Source organism: Micropterus salmoides, unplaced genomic scaffold (assembly GCF_014851395.1).
Source record: "Micropterus salmoides isolate LMB-PRFRI ecotype aquatic unplaced genomic scaffold, ASM1485139v1 Ms_hic_scaffold_18, whole genome shotgun sequence".
NCBI lineage: Eukaryota > Metazoa > Chordata > Actinopteri > Centrarchiformes > Centrarchidae > Micropterus > Micropterus salmoides.
In genome coordinates this window covers 12,849,012-12,873,418 of record NW_024040928.1, presented here as the reverse complement: position 1 = coordinate 12,873,418, position 24,407 = coordinate 12,849,012, and the positions used below count along the sequence as shown (strand labels likewise).

Genomic DNA, 24,407 nt, shown 5'->3' with positions numbered 1-24,407 from the left:
GGGTGGAAAAAAGTGTCTTAAACATAGCTGGCATCACACAGTACTGTGTACTGCAATCTCTGGCCAAGCATACTGCAATAGCCAAATGATATTATGACTCTACACCAAAGAGCAATAAAAAGAGCTTGCTAAATAAAATTGTAAATGAAGCTGGCGTCCCTACAGATGCAGGCAAATGGCATAAGTTGGCAGTGCAACAAGATTTGGTGTTAGTTTGTTATGCTTCTGTTTAACATTCAGATAATAGGATGTCATGTTTTGTTTCACATAATGATGCCAGCACAAGCATCTGGCCTGTATGGAGCACGAATTTGAACAATTCTACACTGTGAAAAGCTTTGTCATCACGGCTATGGAGAGATTTTTATTTTTTTATTATTATTTATTTAAGTATTGTCCAAGTTTGGTTTATTATAACTCCCAGTGTACAATGTGATGTGAATGTTGTTGTGTTTACCTGCACTCCTGTGTCTCACACCAGTCCATCTCTCTGTGTCTCTGCTCGTCCCATGGAATCAACATCAACTCACCTCTGTCATCCAGACTGAGAGAGTAAAAGAAAGAGGCAGAATTAGGCAAAAAAAAGAGTGAAAGAGGCAAAGGCAGAGCAAGACATGTAAAGAAAAGAAGAGGAGGGAGACACGAAATTAGAGGTAGAAGGGTGAGTTTTAGGTGCTCAAGAGCGAAGATCAATCATAAGCCAAGAGTCAAAAAATAAACCGCACCACACCTACCCACCTGGCATCTGATAAATCAGCAAATACATTTACTGTCTCAACCTAAACATGGTCATAAACTCCAGGAAAAGTCTGGTGAAAGGTAGCAACATATGGGAAATGGAAACAGCAGAGCATAAAAAGGGAAGAACGGGTGGGGGGTGGGCACAAAAGCACATCAATAAACAAGTCAAAGAACTTTCGAGTCGTGCCTCGGTTGTAAATAACGAGGACTTTTATTTTCTAAACGCCATGTTGGTACTAAGCTTTACTTCTTCCTGGTCTCCTTGAGTGTGGCAAGTGTGAGGAAGATAAATAGGGAACACACAAGAAAAGAAACCAAAGTGAAGAATGACTCTAACCTGGCGTGTCAGCGCTGACAAGACTCAGACGCCTAGACACACACACTCACAGAAGTATATGAATGCATGCACACATGCTGTGACGCCAGGATGAACGGAAGTTGTTTTATCTCTTATTCTAGGATTAATGCATTTCTTCTTGTTATCTATTTGTCTGTAGACAGAAAAATATGTACCGTGGCTGTAAAACTCAAGGAGATAGCGCGGGCTACAAATCATCTATAGCTTTGGTGCAGTTAAAGGCTGAGTGCACACACGCTGCTGCAGTTTTTGTTTTTTATTGTTTTGTTGTTTTTTTTATTTTAAAACACGGCCATAAATTCTATCCAATCACAAAATACATAAGAAGTGTCCGAGTAGCAGCTGTGATCTATGTCAACAACTGAATTTTTTTACCAACACTCCCTCCACAGGTTCATCCATTACGACTGGAATTTTAACACAGAGATGACAGAGATCGAGAAGTCTGGGTTCTTCCTCTAAGACGCCCACAGAAAGTGAACTACTCTCGATCTCTTTTTTTCTCCCCCTTTCTGTCCTTCCCTAACTCTCTCCTCCTCTTTCCTCATTAAAGACAGCCAGGTTAGATGGTGGAGAGTAAACAGTGGTGTGAGCGCTCGGATATCGACGGTGAGGAATGAATTTTTCCACGTCATAATCTACTTCACGTCAGCCTGAGAGGGACAGGGAAGCAGGGCGGGAGGATTTTAGTTTCCACTGGGGCAACCTTTTCAAGCCAAGTTTTAAACAAAATATCACTATTCTGCATTCTTCCATGGGTCTAGAGGTCCCTTTGAAGACCTGTTCAATATAACAGGAGAATATTTTCCCCTTCCAGTGAAGCAAGACTTCAGTATATATCGAGTGAGTTCTAAACAGATGGCTTGAGCTGACTCCGTCTGCTGCAGTGTAGGAGCGAGTACTGCTGGGAGGAGCAGTTGGTGCTCACAGGCTGGGGAAAATAGGAAACTGCCCCACAGCGCCAGAGCCATGATGGATGCTCACTGCAGAGCCACAGCTGCCTGACCTCCATACAAACTCAGACATGGCTAATAAAAGGGAGCAGTGGCAATGTGTGCGTATGGATGGAAGCCGCGAGAACAATCTTTTCTATATGGGATATGTATTTTTTAGCACATGACTCCAGGGGACATTCGCCATGTATTCATGTGTTTCTTTATACAAATGTATATGTGGTATATTAATAGATTAAATACTAGCACAGAGAATATAGGAATAGCCGAAAATGGAGGAAGCGGAAAAAGGCGAAGGAAAATGGAGAGGAGTAAATTGGAAAAGCGAGTTAGAGGAAACAAAAAGGCACAATGGATGGACGACTGCTCTCATCAGTAAATCCAGCCTATTACCTCTATTAGTGACCCATAAAGGAGTGAGTTAGGACTTCTTCTCCTCCAAAACACTCCTCCATCATCTCCTTCTTACATATACACTTCCCCAACTCCCTCCCCTTCAGCGTTCCTCCAATCCCAAAGCAGAAACTGTGCAGTCAAAACTAGCTACTACTAACAAAAGACCCTTCGCTAAGCCCCGCCCCCCTTAGTTACTGATGCTAAGTCCGACAAACTGTCCGCGCTGCCACTGTCTATTACTGCACTCCGCGGAGAAATAATATCAAATGTGTTGTAAAAAGCGATCTCAGAAAGAAGACAGTTTTGCAGTTGCATTTTACATTTGAAGGATGTATTCAGGCTGTCAAACTGACTCAAACGGACGTGAAAAAAATTAAAGACAGAAGCTAAAGCCTACTGATCACACAGTATAAGTGAACCACCGCATCCCCCGATGATTGGGACAAAAGACAACGATATGAACGATCAACACTGTTCATGTAAAGCTGGGTAGGCCTCTATTCATTATAACATTCACTAAAAAGCAGGAACGATCCACAGCCGACATTTCTCGATTTATTTTAAGTTTTGGAAAGAGAATAAATCGTACTTCTCCCATCAACCTCTCTGGGTAGCAACTCTAACTATTACAAGTTCCCCAAAACAGCGTTTGACCATATCTAAGAAAAATACAGCCAAAAAGAGCTAGAAAACAACTCTTTTTGCATTGGAGTCAATGGAGCGCATCCATGACAATGCTGTGTAACTTTGACTAGCATAGGGTGAACATATACCATATCTTGTTTTTATTAAAAAGTGTCGGACCCTATGGTCGGACCTCAGTTAGAGCGAGACCTATACTGCGCTGTGATTGGCCATCTGTGTATTCAGGGTGTGGCTTAGCGAAGGGTCAATTGCAATCAAGGCAGCTTGTATTCTTTCATTTTAAGGTGTTCAATTTTGTTTGCATGTACATTTAGAAGAGGCAATTAAGTCTCTCTCCTTTTATATCACTGATGTGTTAGCTAATGTCAGCCCTTTACGCTGTGGCTCTGCGTGCACACTTGTGTAATGTTTTTTCTGAGGACGGTGCAAAATAATCCTGATATGTGAACGTGAGATTTAAGAGAAACAAGTGAGAAAGACCTTTGAGTGCGCGCTCCAATTCCAGTTTTATGCAATTTTCATTTGAAATGTATTGATAAGTGCAATGTGTGCATTCCAGAGAGGTGTAAATGTTGAAAGGACGTATGTCCCTGTGATACCTCTTGTATTTTTACACCGCTGCTTCTATGTTTCATGTAGTGACTTGTAAAGGGGAAATTAGTTAGGTGAAAGTATAAAACTACTTTCTCAGTTGTGTTATATTTATAAAATCTTAATTTTTATTTTCTATTGAATTGATTTGAATTGCCCTTTGGCATTAATTTATATAAAAACATATTTTTTATACAAGTACTTTGTTAGTCCCTCCACATTCAGTATCACTGTGTTCACACCAGTACATCCTAATGGATTCTTCTTTGTTCCATAGTGTAGTGTATATTACAATGTTGTATATGTCAGAATAGACAAGAATAAATGTTTCTTGTTTATTTGGAATAATATATGATATAAATCACCTTCTTGTCAATGTCTGTTAAAACACACAGGGTGTTCCACTTTTCATTAAAGCACATTTCAAAAGGCCAAAGTAGTTATTTTGTTTTGGTTTTAGGTAGTATTGTAACTAATGCTGCCCTTAATGACTGCGTGTATCTGTGTGTCTCACCAGGCTTCAGGCAGCAGGATAGTGTACTCGTATGGGGAGGTGGTTTCTGGGAAGTTGTTAAGGATGGCTAGCCGATGCTGGAGGAGTTCTGCACCATGGTAAGTGAACAGAATGTCCAGAGCCTGCACATTACTCTCCTGTAGGAGAAAAAGATGCATGACGCAACAACTTCAAACATTTTCTGAATTGATTTTAATTTGATTTAAAATCTGCACATTATGTGATTACATTGCTAAAAGAAATGGCAAAAAAAAGTCAATCTAAATTGAATTATTTGACACAAAGCAGCAAATACTAGAAACTAATGCAATATATTCTAAAAGAAATAAGTGCAAAACCCTTTTGTAGAAAATACGAAGTAACACACTGCCAGTTTATTAGGTATACCTAATCTTTATATCTCTCTGTATAATGCAATACAGGTGAATCAACACCTCTCTTAAACAGTTTCAACAACAGTAAACATTATTACTTTCATGAAGTGAGGAATTAGTACTGCAGGGCTACTGTATTAAGACTGAAAGACTTTCATTTTGGGTACCTAATAAACTGGCAACTGAGTGTATATCAGTGTATATCACATTATTGCCAAATGGACATGCAGACAGCTAAGAGAAGCAAATTAATTAAGATGACAACAAGAGTCTCATGTTACCCTGGCGTAGTTTCTGGCTGACAAAACAATATTTTGACTGCGGAACTTCTTGAAGAACTCTGCATCATATTTCTGCTCCGCTGCGTGAGGACCGCCAAGTATCTTCTGCAGAGAGTGTGAATCAGCAGGGAAAGGAGAGAGAGAGAGAGAGAGAGAGAGAGAGAGAGAGAGAGAGAGAGAGAGAGAGAGAGAGAGAGAGAGAGAGAGAGAGAGAGAGACCAGAAGAACTGAGGAAGATGGAATACAACTGCGGTTCATAAAAAGAAATTTGTGAGGCAGCGGGTTAGCTTTCAAGAGAAAGTAGCGTGAGTGGGTAGAAAGTCAAACTAAAGATGAGAGGAAAATAGCAAGTAGAAGCTGTGACTGCAAATGAATGCACTGAGGCAAAGTCAACAGAGATGCTATTTAACTTTCTAGCACACAGCTGTCTTGTCCTTGTAGTTGAAACCATGTGAGGAAGGTTTGAGAGTGTGTAAGTGTGTGCACATGCATATGTCAAGAGGGAACATTTGTTGCCCTGGCCTTTGACTTCAGAGTGATTTATGGATGTCTGTGTGTATAAAATCTCTGTGGCATCCTCTACACCTGTGTGTGTGTGTGTGTGTGTGTGTGTGTGTGTGTGTGTGTGTGTGTGTGTGTGTGTGTGTGTGTGTGAGAGTGTGTGTGAGTGTGTGAGTGTCTGTGTGTCTGATGGATAGCCTTTGAATGGGCCGTATGCAGACTGAGCCAGCCCAAGTCGGGATGATAAAAACCCTAATATCATATTCATAGACAGCCAGAGAAAATGGATTGGGGCAAAAGGAATCTGACGAGTGCTGCAGTTACCATGACAATGCCCAAATAAAGAGAGAGACGTCATTCTGTCTGAGTTGAATATCTAGCAGGGTAAAATCTCATCTCTCCTCTCCTGCATGGAGGAAAGTATGGCCCGGTTTGTCTGTGATTTATTGTGGATGAAAAATTGTGTGCATGTTAACATTATTCATCATAAATCCAAAATCCAGAGTGTTGAGTATCAAAGTTCCACTTTAAGCATGCATTTTTCCATGCTGCACTGACGCTTACTCACTGTAGTCCTGTTAGTATTAGAGTAAAACCAGGCAGATTTTTCTCTCAGCTAGCTAGTTACCAAACCATTCGCTCTTTATTTACATGCTTCAAATGACTGAGGTTAGTATCTCCTACAGCTTTTCAATATTTCAAAGGGGATTAGTGGGGTTACAAAGAGTATCAATAAAAGTAATATGAGTAAAGCTTCTGTGCTTTGGAGCGAGTGGGTAGGAAGGGAGAAACAATTAGGTTGCCGATGGGAAAACAATATAGCAATACAGAATATTTAACAAAAACACTGAATTGTGTCTCCTGCAAACATGTAACAAATAGTATGGTTCTTTAGTATCCCTCAAACTTTGTATAATTTTAATAGCAGGTAATAGTACACTTCAAACACATTCTTCTTCCTATGAGACCTCACAGAGGGATATTTTCATCAGTTTTTTATAATGAGACGTTAATCTGGAAAAAGTCAAGTCAGACTCCGTCAGAGGGCTGACAACAAAACGTTTACACAGGAGGCATTTTTCAGTCATCCATCTCACACATTTCTGTCAGAATGGATGTGCTTTCATTTGAATCCTAACTGCAAGTGTACACAGGCCTCAAAACGTAAGTAACACATGACTCAAAATGTCTTTTTAGGCTTAAAGTCTATTTTCTTCCTTTTTACACATGTGACCACAGTGGCTGAACGGTTCCAGTGTGTAGACACTGACAGAGAACTTAAGCTGCTGCTGACGGGCTGCTGTCTAGACCGGGTAATCTCTGAAATATCGGTGAACACCTCGCTTCACAGTTAAGTGACCCTAGCAAACTTTTACACTTACCAAGTGAATTGTTCAGATTTGTTATTAAAACTAGAGCAGAAACAATTCATAGCTTAATTGAATAGTCGTTTGACAGACAACTAAGGCAAGGATTTACAGGTGCTTATCCAGGGTACTTGAATATTGGGTGGGGGATTGTTGTCTTACCTCGTATGTTTCCAGCCGGTCCAGGTAGGAGAGTAGTTTCAGTCGGCTCCGACACAGCTCCTTCTGCTCCAGAGTCAGCCTAAGCATGCACATGCCCACACACACACACACACACACACACACACAAATCAACAGCACGCCTACATAGGCACTTCAACGCGTCACAATTAACATTTAAAAATGCCACCTCAGATACTCAAATGACAAGATCTGAAAAGACGTTTTGTTCCAACCACTGTCAACTCAAACTTCAAGCTTGCACTGCACTAACACACAAGCTTTAAATTAACCTTATACGGTACATCCGCTGGGGCCTATATAACAATGCGTGGGACTGGTTACTACAATACCACAGAGTGCCCTCTAGACCTAATCATTTTTTAAGGGCAACAAATCAACAAGTTATGACCACAAGAACCCTTCAGTTGTTATGTATGGGATGCTAGCTGTCAATGAGGTGACTAATTGCCCCGTGAGAATCAAATCCATTTTCAACGTCATTTTATCACATCCATAAATAAACTGGATGACCACAAACACCAAGGCACTAGGCTATATAGGATCTACCTACAATTCAATAACTCAAGGTATGTCCAAGGGAAAGGAACCGCAAGGCTGAAAACTACTGTGAGTGGTCAGGTACCTGATCACTCACTCAGATCACACATACTCACAATAAAATAAAACATTTTTCACCACATGCTCACCCCCCCCATGTGTTCAATCCACAAGGAAACGACCTGAGCAGGTGGAGCGGTGCCAAAAGCGTACCTAAAAACTTGAAAACCTGGATCAACCGCAGAGTGACCACGGGGGAGATGACCCCGCCACCGCCGTCTTAATCCCTAATCCCTCATTACAGAGTGCGCTATCAGGCCTTATCAGGGTTCCTCTACACACACTAACGGAGATTAACACTGGCTCAACACACTCTCTGGCACATCAAAGAGTGGGGGGCTTAGCACTCGTACTAGTGGTAATTATTGCTTTGCTCTGCCTCTTTAGAGCAAAGTAAGAAAAGTGGAGATGGAGAGAAGGAGAGGGGGTGAGACGAGATGTTAGAAAGCTATTTTATCAGTCTGTTTTCCTCTTGAGTTTTTGTAGGACAGCTCAATCATGAATTTAGGAAGAAAACATAGTGACATCTCTCAACTTCTAAATTTGGTTGACTAAACTTTAAAAATAAATAAATAAATAAATTTACAGCAATACTGTTTATTAAATTAAATGCGTTACCGGATACTGGACTTTCTAAGGATCAAAATTCAATCTGTCAAGGTTAACAACACTACATCATGACCTCTGACCCTCTGTATCGGTGCACCATAAGGCTGTGTGTTATCACCTCTGCTTTTCTACATTTCCACCAACGAGTTTAAACTCACGCCAGAACAGTCAAAATATTCAGGTACAAGTACAACACCACTTTCGTTGGACTCGTCAATAACAATGACAAGACTCCTATGACGACAAGATGTGAATTGGGCTGTACACTTGTGCAGGGACAACAGCCTCTTACTCAATATCTCAAAAACAATGGAAATCGCTGTTGACCTCAGGAGGACAAACATCAAAGCCCCGGTTCATATCTCTGACCAACCCATAACCCTGACAGACTCCTTCAAATTCCTCAGCACCTACATCAGTAACACTCTTGAAATGGACACCAACTACATCATGAAAAAGGCCCAGCAAAGACTGTTCTTCCTCAGGCAACTGAAGAAGTATCATGTCAAAAAACACCTGTTGGTCCACTTCTATATACCAAGAGGAAACTGGAGCGAATTGTCTGTAAAGCCTCCAACGTAATTGGCTGTGACCCTGCCCCAGTCAACTCACTGTATAAGTGCACCTTCAACCGGGCAGCTAAAATAACCAAACAACCCACCCCACCACCTCCTCCAGCTTCTCCCCTCTGAAAGGAATTACTGGTCCATATTAACCAATACCCCTCGATTCAAAACCAGTGTCTTTATTTCAGCAGCCAGATTACTTCACTCCCCTTGCCACAAGATCCCATAAACTGACCTGAATTGCAGGCACTGGACTGAACTTGAACTGGACCATGTTGTCAACACAGACAATTACCACAAACACGTGCATGGCAATAATAAAGTATCTATCTATTTAAAATCTGTAGCAGAGCACTTTTAACAACGCGAGTCAGATGATGCATTGTATTGACTTTGGCGAGGCTTTGATATTACATAAGTGCCACCAGCAGATTGACATTCACAGACATTCACACCCTCTTTAGAATTATAATAACTTTGGTGACCCCAAGTTTTCATTTTGCGCTATCATTAAAGTGAAAATTAAAATTTTTGTGACTGCAAAATAAAATACTTTTCCCATCAACCTCAGCTGTACTTTGTGATTAGCTAATCTAAGCATGCTAACACACAAAACTAATATGGTGAACATGGTATTATTAATATTAGAACCGTTTACCACCAGCCTGTTAGCATTGTCGTCATTGTTGAGTATGTTAGCATATGAAAGTTAGCATCTAGCTGAAAGCAGCACTGTGCATAGGTACAGCCTCACAGGGTCGCTAGCATGGCCATTGACTCTTTACTGGAAGTTAACATCAGCAACTGATTAAAGGTCTCAAACCTTTTCACTGACTGCAATTCATAGACCAACACAAGCGTGGTGGAGTGGCATTGTGGAATTGGCTCCAACAGGTTAGAGGTGGCTGAATGTTCAATTCAGGTCCACGTCTCTCGCTTCTAAATTGCTAAAGCTACTGCTGAATTCCACTCAAGTACAGCATAAACAGTGTGTAGCACAATGTTACACATACAAATGTGCAACCTGTCTGTACATCAAAAGGGCAGCAGAGTGCCTGTGCCTTTGTAAAGGTTTATATTAGTTCCTGAAATTGCCCTTATGCTAAACAGTGACTCAAGGGAAAAACGTGGTTAAGAAAGGCCCAGAATGAACAAAAACACTGCAACACATCTGAATGGAGATTGAGGGCTTTAAGGTTTAAGGTGTAATGGGAACAACTTAAACTATCCTTTAGATTGTTACACATTATCGCACATGCTGCTTAATGTAAAAAGACTGGACCCTGATTGCTTGAAGGTATGTGTGTGTGCGCATCTTGTATTTCGAAGCCATCAGAACAGCAGGTTATTACAATCACATGGCATCACTCCACCGTCTCTGTACAAACACCCTGAATATGACTGTGCAGGACAAGGACTGAACCACATATAAACAGGCCAATACACTCAAACGCACACACAGAAATGCAGTGTGTGATACAAGCGATTATCATACAGTGTGAGGGGCAAAATTGGACTGCATAAACAGACAAAAACAACGTTGTCTGGGCGCGCGCGCACACACACACACGACCAATGCTGGAGCAAATGAGAAAATGAGACTTCTGATTGAGGTCTGAATCTGATCAGATAACAACATAAACACCTTGCAGCAGACTGCACACTATCATCTTCACTCTCTTTTCCCCCTATCGCTCTCTCTCTCTCTCCCTCTCTCGCTCTCACACACTGCGACTGCAGTATTGTCCATCTTGTTGTTGTATGCGGAGAGTCAGAGCAGCAGTTATAATAGCCCTTGGCGGCTACTGAATTATACTTTATTACGCATACACAGACTGATGAGAAAAAGGCTAAAAGATAAAACTGTCTGCATGAAGCCAAAACAGCAGCTTTCAAATGTGCGAGACAAACAGCACCAGGCTGGTGCATGACAGTTAAGACTAAGAAGCAATAACCAAGTCCTGAGGAAGTCTGTCACATTAAAGTCTGTTTATGTGATATTACATTTCAGGATAACTGAATGCAGTACAAGTACAAGACATTGCCTATAGGAGAAAAGCTGGTAGTAATGAGACACATGTACAACAAAAAATGGAGACAAGGCTGGAGAATATTACCTTATTTTATTGGGTCCTTTAAACAAAACCTGTGATTTGCTGAGGGGGAAGTGAATATCCAATAATATTCAATATATAAATTAATATTTTAGCTTTACATAGGATAGCAAAAATCAACTAAATGGGTTTGACTCTGATTACTGAAAATGTTAACCCAAAAGTTAAGAATAATCACGCTTTATTTCACAGTACTGACTGTTAGAAATAGAATAGAGGTCCTGGTTGATCATGTCTTTCAATCTCACACACACACACAAACAACATGACAACATGGGAGGGACAAAAGATGGACCCAGTGTGACAGTCAGTAGTTAAATACAGTCCTTATTATATACACACACACACAAGAGCATCACACACAAAGAGTACACACACCGAGCAGCTGTGATCGATACCAAGCCATTTCTGTAATGGTGGTGTAGTTAAAAAGAAATTAAGAGAATTATTATCTGCCTCATGCCTCAAGGCAACATGTTTAGATCCATTAGTGAGGGGCTTTGCTGCATCCAAATGCACACACACATACATATAAACACATTTTGGGGACACGTGTATGAGATGCCTGGCAAACAACCCCGATTCAGATATAAAGAAAGGAGAATAATAGTGTCTTTAAAGAAGGCAATTCACTGACGATTTAATGCAATGGCTTTTTTAATAGTTTGTAAATTATCGATTGTTTTCACTCCCCCTTATATCTTTTTCTTATCCTCCATCTTTTCTTTGTCTACAATGGACTACAGGTCTGCAATAAAGCTAAACAGTTTTATTACACAATGAGCTAAACAGAGAGAAAATCAAAGGACAAAAAAAAAAAAAACTAAACGGGGAACTGTGGGGGAGATATAACGGGAGCTCCAAATTACACAGTTTCTGCTCTCCCTCATTCAAATGCAGACTGGAGGTTCAGTGGTTAAGCATCTGAGGTAAGAAGAACAATAGACACAGCACAATCCAGCTACTGATGCTTGAAATACCTGTATGCTCAATGCTTGTTTGCATAAACGCAGCATGGATATGCATTTTAAATCATTCATTTCACCATATGCTTATTACCTTGTGTTTGCATGTGGTAATTTCGATCAGATGTGTGTAATGTGTGTATGAACTCATATTAAGCTTAAGAGGGTTTCATAATACATACACATGTGTGTATTTGCGTGTGTGTGTGTGTGTTTATGAGAGGTGATTAGTGATCACTAAAGGGTTTTTCATTAGTCTTTCCCTGGGCACTCGACAACAAAGGCATAAATTACCTCCAGCAGATTATCCACTAATCTCCACCAGCGCTCTCTCCCTCATTCTCATTAATGTCCCTGCCTTTATGATCCCCTCGCCGGTGTGTGTGACCTAATCAAATAATCAGTGTTACATTTGGCACCCTCCTTTCCCATTCCCTCATGGTTACCTTGTCTACACCTTAAATACCTCCGCCACAATCTCTCTTTTTCTTTATTTTCAACAAATGGATGTGCAGTCGCTACACCAATCATTATAGTTGATACCGTGAATAATTTAATCTCTCTAAACAGTAGGCAACAACCTGCCGACAAGGGGACTCTCCCGGGTCAGCGTCAGGATTTAACCACCCACCTAACAACTGCTACTGAGAGTGTGAAGCTGTTGTTGAATTCTGCTGGTGCAGTCCTAAAAGTTTAGTGAAGAATTACACAAACAACTTCCAAGAATTTAGTAACCCTGTACACCCTGTTTTCCTTGTACACCAGTGGTCAGCCATAGGTGGCCCGCGGGCCAAAGCTGGCCCGCCAGCAAAAATATCTGGCCCATGGCCAGATTACTTTAATAGCGGCAACAACAAAAGAAAAACATTACAATGGCTGGTGCTGAAACTGATCTCAGTCATGACAGCAAAAGTTACCCGCATAATCACTCCCTCTTAAGTGAGTGCGCTTCCAAAATAAAAGCGCAACAATGTACTTGCAACAGTACTTTATGTTGTGTTTAATTGAGAGATTTTACTATTTTACTTTGAAAAGTTCTGAAGGAAATTCAAAAGAGTCTCTGGTTTGCTTGACACACCTCTGAAAAAGCAGTCAGAAAACGTGAGATTGGATTCCCCTGAATGAGAAACAGGAATTTCCTCTGCCTGGCGATCCAGAGGAAATGAAAATAAGCCTCCATAGGTTGATGTGGACCTGCACATGCTTAATTGTGAACAGGTAAAACGATCTCTTCATAATTAATATGTTGAAAAGGGAGAAAAATAGTATAAAAACTATAACTAATAACTCGCAGCAAGTGGGGATTGGACACATAACCCTTCAAACAGGATTCCTGTGCACTACTGACTGAGCTAAACAGGATCACATTAATTTAAGGATTATAAATTATAAATCGACTGTGTTCTGGCCCACCATCTAATGACTTGAAAAACATTTGGCCCGATGCCAAACTTATTTGCCGACCCTTACTGTACCCCATTGTTAGTTTAGAGTGTTAGCATGCTAAAATTGGCTAATTAGCAGTAAACACAAAGTATAGTTGAGGATGATGGGGATTTTACATTGCTTTGCAGGTATTGTACGGTAAGTATTGAACTGATAGAAATTTTGACCTGATGATGCTGGAATAATCCAAAATATTTCAAACCATCCTGGCAATCCATCCTATAGTTGTCCAGGCATTTCACCCAAAAATGCCAAGCCACTATTTACACTAGAGGAAAAAGTCAAGGGATACATATCTGGCACCCATGAATACCTGTACGAAATTGATGCCAATCAATTGAGTAGATGTTGACATATTTTACTGAATAGATAAAATAATTTGTCCTGCTGGTGGCGCTGTATCAAAAGTCAGAGGATCACCAGTCATTATAACTGATCTACTAGGGATACTGAATATCTGCAGCACATTTCATGGGGATCTACCAAATAGTTGATGATATATTTCAGTCTGAACCAAAGTGGTGGACCAACCAGCAGACCGAACCTTAATTCAAGTGACTAGCAGACCAACAACGCCATTTCTAAAACCATGCCAATTACCATCCTGTGAAAGGATTATACGTATGAAATAAGGGCTTTGATAACTTGCACAAGGACACTTTAGCAAGGCAGATGCTTGCCAACCAAGCTTGGGTCCTCCCGCTGAAGGATTGTCTCTGTACCCACTAGCAAGCCTCTGTGATTTTGTTCAAGTAAATGCTCTAGTCTTTGGCAGCAGTTCCACTTGCTGTGACTTTCTGTGTTCATCTGCTGTCTGACTGAATAACTGAGCTGACTAACCAACAACTTCCTGTCTGCGTACCTGCTGAAGTCAACCTTGGCAAACAGCTCTCGTCTCTTCGTGCTCTCCCTCTCCTTCTTCATCTCCACATCGTCTGACACGATGTCTTCGTAGGGCAGGTCATCGAGGTCAACGTCGCCTGGCATTATAAACCTGGGACATGGGAAGGAAATGATATATACTGTAGCTAAAAAGTAGATACAGATAATCAAAATGAGGCAGACAGAATGAGCATCAGGTGGACGCTGACAAAAATCCATTGTCATTTATGGAATATGTATGCAGAGGGATTGCATTGGCCTGCGCTCGTGTGTTCAGGCATGCCGTACCTGCCCCCATCCTCCCTGTTTCCTATAGCTATGAGGGCCTCAATGTCGGTTCCCTTCAGGCCGTACTGCAGCAGCTCCTTGGCAGCATCAACGTTCTCTGGGACGCGTTCCACACACTCGTGCAGCACCCATGAGCGCTTGCAGATCTTGCTCTGGGTGGGATATAGGGAATGCAAGGAGAGGGAATGAGAAGAAATGAGATAGAGAATTAGGAAGGAAGGGTGTGAAAATTTGCTACAAATTGGTAAAAATGATGCGTGAAATAGAGTAAGGGGGTTGTGCTACACTTAAGCATGCACTGTACCCCTACTCGTGCACACACACACATACTGTGTATTTCTTAACAGACATCTAATATACTGTGATAAACACTAAAACTCTGATTCAATTCTTCATCTCTCTCTCTTCTTAACCATCACTCCTCCCGCTTTCTTCATTTCCTCACATGTATCTCTCTTGTTTCTTCTATCTCTTACCAGATAATCTTGTATTGAGGCAATGCTGACGGTACTCTTCCTCCACTGTCTCTGGTACACCAGGTCTGAATCCAGATTATACGCTTGGGCAAGAGACAGGGCTTCGCCATATTCTTCATTATCAATCTGTGTGATAAACAAAAATGCACACATTATTAGGACATGATCAATACATGTATGTTTTCTTCACACAGTGGAACAGACTGCACTGAAACAACTGTATACGATCAGAAAGGATGAGTGAATTCAGAAGTGTTTGGGAAATAAAAGGAACAATCCATTTGATGAGGAGTCTAATTAAGAAAGAGCAAATTTTCTGGTGTAAAATTTAGGTTGGGTACAAAAAAATAAAAATAACAGAACTGTGCAACAGTTTAATTAATTTCATATTCTGTGATGTATTTTCTTTATGTTTTTTAATATCCAATTATCATCCCATGGGTATATTAGTGATTTAATCTTCATGCACAGTGTTTCTAAACAGAATTACATGAATAAAATGATGAATTCAAACCACATTGCATATATCTTGGCAAAAAAAACAGACAGGAGAAAAGCACATGGCCCAATTTTCCATCACGCTGAAGGACAAAGTAGCAAAGGCTTTGAAAAAACCTGTGCAAAAGCTATGGCACTTTCAAAATTCTGAGTACGCACTCTGAATACTCAAAGACTGAATAGGAACTGCTCTAACATGCAGATGTCAATCTGTGTAGCAATGTGCAAAGTGACACAGTCTGGAGTGGGTCTGCTACAGAGGGATAGCAGTGAAATATTTGGTGATATTTGAAGAAGGAAAATCAAATGGACAGAGGGAGAAACCCCAAAAGAGGAATCAGGAGCCACACACAGCGTCAATACAACCTTACTAAAATAAGGTTATAGCAGCTGTTCTGTGTGCACAGCAGTAGGATTTACATAGTCGAATCAGAACTGTCAAGTCTTGCCTATAGTCGACTGAGTTGTTGAAGCTGAATAATTTTTTTGTACCTTTAGTAGCCTACCTTTAATGTGGACAAAACTTTGATGACTGTTTTATAAATCTTTTATTGAATCAATTTTAACTTTTTGTTGCATAGCTTGGTATGTGAATATTACAGTGAAAAGCAAAAATAAACTGTCTAACATTGTTAGGGTAGCCAGCAAAATAATTGGCACTCAACAGCTTTCCTTGGCAGACATCTATAAAAGACAAGTTATACGTAAGGCTCAGACACAGCCAGCTCTGACCACCCTCTTTTGGCAAAGATACAGATTCCCCCCAAATGTCCTAAATTTGCACTGAGCTTGAGCAGCTGCTCAGAAGAATCCTACAGTGCTGAGGCTACCATTTCAACTTTTTGAGTACTTTTAGACTTTTAGACGAACAAATACATGTTGTATGCGGTAACGGCTTTTCTTATCTTTGTTCACGTCTCATGTATGTTTGTTTTTAACCCTACTGCAAATCAAATTTCCCCTGGTGGGACAATAAAGATTTAATTGAATTGTGTCTTTGAATTTATTAGGCTAAATGTTTAAGAGAAATTCAAATGATGTAACTCATGTCTAAGTCTACTTTAGCTCAGTTTTAGGCTTTCTTTTTTCGCACAGCAGCGCTTTCATTCATACATTTCATCAGCTAATTTTACTCGCAGAGCCGCCAGCTGCTTACATCGGGTGCAGTAGGTGAGATGGCTGGATGTGCAGGCTTTATTTTCCTTTGCTTGCTTCATTAGAGACTTTGGTGCAGTTTAATGACGTTTACTTACATTTGAAGGATAAAGGACAATCATTTGAGGAACACCAGGTGCACATTTTAGACAGAGAAGATGGAATATTTGAAAGAGGTGTCAAGGAAGCCATCTACACCCGTGTTGAGAAGCCATCGCTGAACAGAGGAGGGGGTCTACGCCACCACTTATCCCCCACTTACAATGCTGTCCTTTCATTACTTCCCAGGAAACTCAACAAACGTAACCTATTGGCCTCAGGTGAAGATACCAACGATGGTCGTTCAGTGGGTGGTCCTAATGACCATAACGACTGTCCTTACAAGAGCCAGGAACACTAATGAACCAGCGGTATCAATGATCCTGGCAAACGACCCCACAGAGGTTAAATAGCTGAGTTTCCCTACCAGTCAGTCAGAACTGAAGAAGTCCTTTGGATGAGGGACAAAACGTCTTCTAGTATCTTCAACCAAGTCCAGTTGCTCTTGACTTCAACCTTCTTTGGATATCTAGCCTGATTGACAGGTCGCCAAGGTAATAAATTGTCAATCATAGATAATCCCTCCCTGAAACATACTCTGCTTTATGGTCTATTTTCCTCTAAATGGGACCATAATTTGCTAAAAGAACATCATGTAGCAAGACATGAAACTAGTGATTGAGACCATAAAGTCATTAGGAAAGTGTTTACTAAGGTAATTATTCAGGTGAGAAGTAGGGTCATTTTACCATTATTTCTAATGGAAACTGACTTCTTTTTGCCACCTGAAGAGTCGCCCCCTGCTGGCCGTTCAATAGAATGCAGATTTAAGGGACTTCCACAGTGGATCCACGTCTCAGACCCTTTTTATATACAGTCTATGCTCAGACCAGAAGCTTCCCACTTGACCTATACACGCTACACCTACACATGAACACTGATCCCCTTCATTGAGAATTAGGGCTGTTATGTGTGTGTGTACAACCGTACTGTTTAGTGCTTAGTTAGTGCTAAACTAAGATGGTGAACATGATAAATATAACACCTACTTAACACATGGATGTATTGGGAACCAGACTAGGCCTCGTAAAGCTAGCATTATCACTGTGAGCATGTTAGCATTTAGCTCAAATCACCTAAATATGGCCTCACAGAGCCGCTACCATGGCTGCAGACTCTTAGTCTTAGACCATGTATTTCCATTTGGTAGTAGTAGTAGTAGCAGCAGAATTGTTGTTGTTGTCATTATTGTTATTATTAAATTGGCCTAGCTTAGATGTCAACACATAATTATGCTAAAAGGGGTTTTGTGTCATATCATCGTCTCACAAAATTATTTGATCCAACAACAGCCTCAGTTTATGCAGGCCCACTCAATATGTTTGTGAAAGTACATGTTTGCAAGCGCACTGACTGACACACTGCGTATCTATCTCTTTCTGTGTGTAGGAGTACAAAGCAACACATTAGCCAGACTGTGGTTCCTCGAGGGCAATAAGAACCCCACACAGTTAAACCTCACGTAGGAGGACTTCAAAAAACACTTCCTTCTCTCTCTGGATTCAGCTAATAAAACTGTTAGCAGCCCTGCCAGTGTACTACTCACACAGGCAGGGTTACACCACCAAACGCATCATCAAACTCTGACCTAAACACATGAAGGGGTTGACCTGAGGAAATAACTCAGAGTCACTTGTTCTGGTCTATCCACAGTCAAGTGGAGTGAGTGAGTGAGTAAATGTAAAACTGTAGGAATATAACTCAAGAAATATGCAGGCATTGACACACACAATAAACCAAACATGAATGCATACACGTATACCAACATGCATACATACAATACCGACACCCCTCCTCCCCATCACTCACATGCCTATATGAGGTACATGTGAATAAGAAATAAACTATTTCAACAGGAGAACAGCAGCAGCAGCTAGGGAAGAGCCGCGGGTGTTACAAAGAGATAATAATGATATATTACTTTGTAACTCTCCACTGTTAGGTTTGATGGTGATGACTAATGGCATGTAATGATGATGACAATGATGAAGAAGGAAATAGATGATGGGTCATAAAAATGACTGATGAACCATGCTCAAACTTGGGACCGTTGTGAGCCGATATTGTGCTTTATGATAGAGCATGTTGTTGTCTTTGCTGCAATTTGTAGCGAGCAGCAACAACAGCCATATTTCTAATGCAGCAATTAGCATTTCAGAGAAACCCCTGGGATTGAGAAATAGCCTTAAAGCAGGCTGAACATCTTGCTTGGTTTTCATTTCTCCTCATCAGAACTCTGGAGCTGATCCAACACAACAATAGCACTTCACTGAGCTGGCACAGGATTTATTTAGTCAGAAACCAATTTCGCAGATCAGCCTGTTATAATTCAGTCAATGACCAAATGGATTCTTATGACGTCCTGCAGTTGCTGCTAAATGAAGTGGGAAAAGAAATGAAGACTTTCATGGTAAACGTGATATCCACCGTTGAAGACAATTGAATGACAACTGCTCATAAAAAATTATTACAGGCATTACAGTGAGGGACATGTGACTCACGTATCAGTCTGAATATGATAAAGGCCTTACAAAAGGGGTGGTATAATTAAGAATGGAGTACCTTTGAAATATTAAATAGATAATATCAATTTTTTTGCCACAATGAATTTATAACACTGGGCGAGGCAGAGAACTGAACGTCAGCTGTGGGATTGTCGCTTAGATTGCTGAGCTAAAAGAACATTCAAATCCAAACATGAAGCTATTCCAGCATGAACACTGACGAATGCGTTTCTCAGCTACAGTAAGCAACATTTTGTTGTGTGTGCTGTGATGAATAAGTAAACAGCAACAGAAATGTGACTCTTCATTTTTCCCCTATTATGCATATGCTACCCCATTCTGAGGACTCCTACTGGTTTTAACACACTGCAAGAGCTAACTGAACTGTCAAATAAAAAAGGCACCTGTTCAGACAGGTCACACCAATTATGTAAATGTTATGAAAAATGTGATGTGACTTCTCCACAGAGTCACCGAGCCACTCAGTAACCAGCCGCCCAGTTATTCATTTTAACCTAGACTATAATGTTAGTGGCTCTGTGAGGCTGTATTCAGGCACACTGTGTATGTTAGCATGCTAACATTTGCTAATTAGATCTAACCACAAAGTACAGCTGACGCTGATCGGAATGTCAATGTTTTGCAGGGATTTGGTCATTCACAAAATTCATGTTGGACTACTGGACTAAGTGAAATTGTAAATGAAACGTTAATGGATCACCAAAGGTACAATTCATCATGTGGGGAGCATGAATGCAGGTATTATTTTCAGCATCCAGCATAATTGAGAGATTTCACTCAAAATCACAAATGTGAAACTCACAAAATCAGAGGGATTTGTCCTCTGGGGACCATAGCTGTCTGCACAATATGTCATGGCAATTCATTTAATAGATGTTGGGATATTTCAGTCTGGGCCAAAGTAGTGGACCCACTGACCGGCTGCCGTCCCTAGAGCAGTGCCTCGAGTACGGCTATAAACAACTTGAAAGTTAAAAGCGGTGGTCCTCAGAATGTTTAAACTATCCTTTTAGAAAATTGTGCTCTGGAATAACAGCAGCCGTTCAGTGCAAGGGTCTCATTTTTTTCCTTTTACCTGATCTAGCACGTTCAAAATTTGCTCTTTCAACCAAAGATTCTTCTAATCACTCATGTTGCAGGAGTGCTGTGTGAACTTTTACCTGAATAGCACATTCTGGAGCCAAAATTCAAAGCTATTGCCTTTATAAATGAGATGCACAGGTTTAGTGCTTCAAGAGAGTTAGGTTAAGTATCAACAGGTAACTCATGAACACTAATATTCCAGTCATTTACAAGCTGTGTCAGGCTCCTACCTTCCTTTGGTACAGCTCCTCTGGTGTTGTTGACCTCAGGCTGACCAGGCGGTAGTTCTTGATCACGGTGCGAGGGCGTTTGCGCGGCGGGGTGAAACGTTCCATCTCCGTCACATAATACAGGCCCTGCTTGATGTAGCCAAAGTAGCGGGCTTTGGCAGAGGACTCTTCATCTGAGTCAGAGTCCCCGCCGTCATCACCCTCCTCATCCTCGCCGGCCCCGCCGCTCAGGTTGCTCTCCAGGCGCCCACGCTTCTGAGCCAGCTTCACCTCACACTGTGGATAACAAGAATGTAGCATTACAAAGTGGATGGAGGTGAACTGAGAGACAACAAAAGTTAAGAGGGATGGGAGTAGAAGAACTAAAAAATTAAGGTGCACAAGACAGTTGATAAACAAGAGTAACAAAAAAAACAAAAAAAACATACACATGTGATTTAGACATAACTTTGAATTATACTGCTAACATATGGCTTGGAAGTGTTCATAAAGCCACAGCTGTATTTTTACATAAAAATCCATCTGTCTTGTTTGCTCAAATCATAAAGTGAGGGCTGCAAAACAGAAGAACGCCCATCCCTGATGATTAAGACTGTCAGATTTACAGCCTTGGTCCAGAATGACTTTCTGATGCAGAGTACGGATGGCTACTTTGCCAGCAGGGAGAGCTGAATGAAAAATGAAGCATGGAATGCAATGCAGCACAGTTTACATCTAGCTGTGCCTAAGCTGGTAAACACTTAATTTAGCGCCCTCATGCCAGATCAGCAGGCTGTCTAAACACAAAACCACAGCAAGGTCAAGCTGCTCGATAGAAAATCTGTCCAAAGTACTTTCCTTAACTTTTCTTCAACTGTCTTGCCCTGTTCTCTAGTTCTTGCCTCAGTTATGCCCAGGAATAATATTTGCCCATTTTTTATCCTCCTATTTTTGCAGCGATGCCCCTCTGGGTTTTAGCTCACTAGAATGAAATGCTAGCAAAGGGGCTCCCAGCCAGGGTTTATGAAACATTCAGCACCTGTAAAACAGTAAGCACCTTAATCAATGAGGAGCTGAGGCAGCTTCTCTAGTGGTGCATTAATGCACTACCCCAACTCATCACACAAAGGAGGAGGCACATGCACTAACCATCCCAATTGCGCAAGGTCACGTTATTCCACAATCTGTACATGCAGTACAAGCCCCATGTTTGTGGTGATTTCAACGCACATTTCAACGCGCACAGACCTTCAGCTGTAGACACAGCTACCCATCCCCCTCTCCATGCTGTAGCAGGCTGATGAAACCTTTCCAAAAACTTGGCAGCTAGCTGGCAAAGAAATCCCTCTCTCTCCATCTCTCTCTCTCTCTCCGCAATCAGATAAAAAAATAAAAAGGAAAGCTAAGAAGTGAAATAAAAAGAGGGTGATGCGATATCAGGGTCTTTGTTGGGGGATAAAGCAGCAGGGATCCATAGGCTTTTTCATCATCACACACTTGTAACATTATACACACACACACACACACACACACACACACACACACACACACACACACACACACACACACTTACTTTTACACAATGACCCAACAAACTGAAAATATAAAATAATATAAAATAATATGATGTAATATAGGACTTTGGGTTCAAATATTTATTTGTCAGAAAAAAAATATCCTTTGGGAAATCACATCAGCTGGCAGTGCAAAGGCTCAATCACAAATCAATACACACGTGTGCTGCAAAACCATGATTAATTTTACTGTACACCAGCCTCACTTTACAACACAAACGGTGTACTCAAAAGCACTTTTTGCTTTACATCTTTAATACTTAAAAGAAAATAACTGACATCTCCTTGACGGACTGCTGACCTGTCCAGTCTGTTCCTTTTTTTTTTTCCTCTCCCAGTGCATGCTGGGCCAGGCTCCAGCCCTGTGCGACCCTGAGCTGAACATGCAGTTTAGAAAATAGATGAAAGGATGAAGCAATTGAAATTATCCTCCAACGTATAATAATATGCCTTTTAAAGCCGTGGAGGCCAAGATCCATAATGTATGACTAGCGCTAAAAGATGCTTACATGAGTCTCCCTCTCTCCATTGACTTAACCAAACATGAGTACCACTGCCTTGACATTTACCTCCAGGCTGAGGAAGCCGCCATCATGCGCTGCAGTGACTCGAGGTGAGGGCTCGAACCATTCGCAGGATTTCCCCAGCAGGTTGCGCAGCGTCCTGACGGATGAGATCGTGAGGGAGCCGGAGACACGAGCCAGAATCAACACGTTGTCACTCCACCAGCTCACATCCACCAGCGGGTAGTATTGCTCCTTATCTGGGACAGGTAATGAAGAGACATAAGGGCAATTACACAAATGTGGTTATACACAGGAGGAGGGGACCAAAGCCGATAGAAATTTGTATTCAAATATTCCATGAACATGCTTTTATGCACTTATTAGTCCCACTTGTTGGGAATTATTATTTTTTTTTTTTAATTTTGTCTATGTTTTTGGACATATTCACACACGTGGGCATATCCATCACTTGTCATGCATTAGATGGGGACTCACACAGATTACTGCTTACACAAGCTGTCATAGCTGTCATCACTACTGGCCCAAAACTGTCACACACAAAAAAAAGCTACTTGCAGCTACACAACAGGCAGACACACACTCACAAGCATAGACACTTTGAAGGAGAAAAAAAAATATTTGCTAGCCTTGGCATACACTGTATGGTTGTATGTCTAAATAACTGTATAATTCAGTGAATAAGACATGTCAAAGATCATTAAATTATATCCAGTGTGCACTGCTGTGTCAGCAACAAAGTCGGCTCTCCTTAACCCTTCAGGCCAAACTACCTTTTATTTTTTTCCTTCTCTCCAGCGATGTCTTCCACTCTGGGTTGATCTCCTCAAATCCTGGCTGCGGGGAGGACCGAAGGATGGAGGGACCAAAGAGGAAGGGTGGAAAAAAGGAGAAGAGAGGGAGGGGAGTGTAGAAATTAATCTGCTAAACCTGTTTACACTTACAGAGCATACACACATGCCGCATAAAGTTCTCCGTAAGCCACCTCACTTACTGTCAAATGGGAGAGCACACACACACGCACACACGCACACACACACTTGAGCCAGAGAGAGATTACATTAATACAGTCAGTCAAGCATCTAATGTACAAAATATTACCAGCACACACAACTGAAATGCATAGATTTATTCCGCCTGAGCAAAATCATGCATGCACACACACCCACACATAAACACAAGCAGCTTAGAGGGGTACCTGTTGCTCTTGGCTCCATGTGGCCCTCTGTTTGAGAGAGGGGATGTCCCAGAGAGACAGGCGACCAGAGAAGTGGATGACAGCGAGCAGGGTTCCATCGGGGCTCAAACTCATGCGGAATACACCGTCCTGGACATCATATTTGCAGACAAAGTTTTTTTTTGTTTTTTTTTAAATAAAGAGAATGCTTGCCAGACCCTTCCCATTAAGCTTTTTTACATTTTTATTGTGGAAAATGGAAAGAGGAGAGCTGTTACCTTTTCATCTCCTTGTCTGGAAAAGAATCTGAAGCTGGGGATCCTGAAGAAACCTCTCTTCTGATTCTAACAGACACAGAGAACAGATATCAATAATGCGTGCGTTTGTGTGTTAGATATTGACGTGATTAGCTTGTGCATGAATAAGTGTGTGGTCTCCTCACCGGATTTACATCGTCCTCATAGCTGGTGACCTGCTTGTAATGTGGCGAGCCAGACAGAATCCTCCAGGCTGTAATCCCACAGCAAGAGGCCTTGGACGTACCATCATCCCCTGACTCACAGCCTCCCACCAGCAGCAATCTGACCACACACACATACACACACACACACACACGATAAGCTCCTCCACGATTATGCCCTGACAGATCAATTTGCTACAACAAATTCAGGTGGTCACTGTGAGGTCATCCTCCAGCCTGGGTTTGAGCCAGGTCT

General features: G+C 41.3%; 1 protein-coding gene across 1 annotated transcript in view; it reads right to left on the bottom strand.

The window, feature by feature from the left end:
* nbas (NBAS subunit of NRZ tethering complex) overlaps positions 1 to 24,407 on the bottom strand; it is a 198,421-nt gene that overhangs the window by 157,867 nt on the left and 16,147 nt on the right. The window contains exons 10-22 of the mRNA XM_038726982.1: positions 24,134 to 24,272; positions 23,970 to 24,035; positions 23,713 to 23,841; positions 23,288 to 23,351; positions 22,560 to 22,753; positions 20,438 to 20,713; positions 14,848 to 14,973; positions 14,372 to 14,523; positions 14,064 to 14,195; positions 6,884 to 6,962; positions 4,854 to 4,958; positions 4,199 to 4,335; positions 458 to 544 (exon numbers count right to left, since the gene is read on the bottom strand). Of these exons, the coding sequence (XP_038582910.1) occupies positions 458 to 544; positions 4,199 to 4,335; positions 4,854 to 4,958; positions 6,884 to 6,962; positions 14,064 to 14,195; positions 14,372 to 14,523; positions 14,848 to 14,973; positions 20,438 to 20,713; positions 22,560 to 22,753; positions 23,288 to 23,351; positions 23,713 to 23,841; positions 23,970 to 24,035; positions 24,134 to 24,272 (1,686 nt within the window). The remainder of the gene's footprint in view (positions 1 to 457; positions 545 to 4,198; positions 4,336 to 4,853; positions 4,959 to 6,883; positions 6,963 to 14,063; positions 14,196 to 14,371; positions 14,524 to 14,847; positions 14,974 to 20,437; positions 20,714 to 22,559; positions 22,754 to 23,287; positions 23,352 to 23,712; positions 23,842 to 23,969; positions 24,036 to 24,133; positions 24,273 to 24,407) is intronic.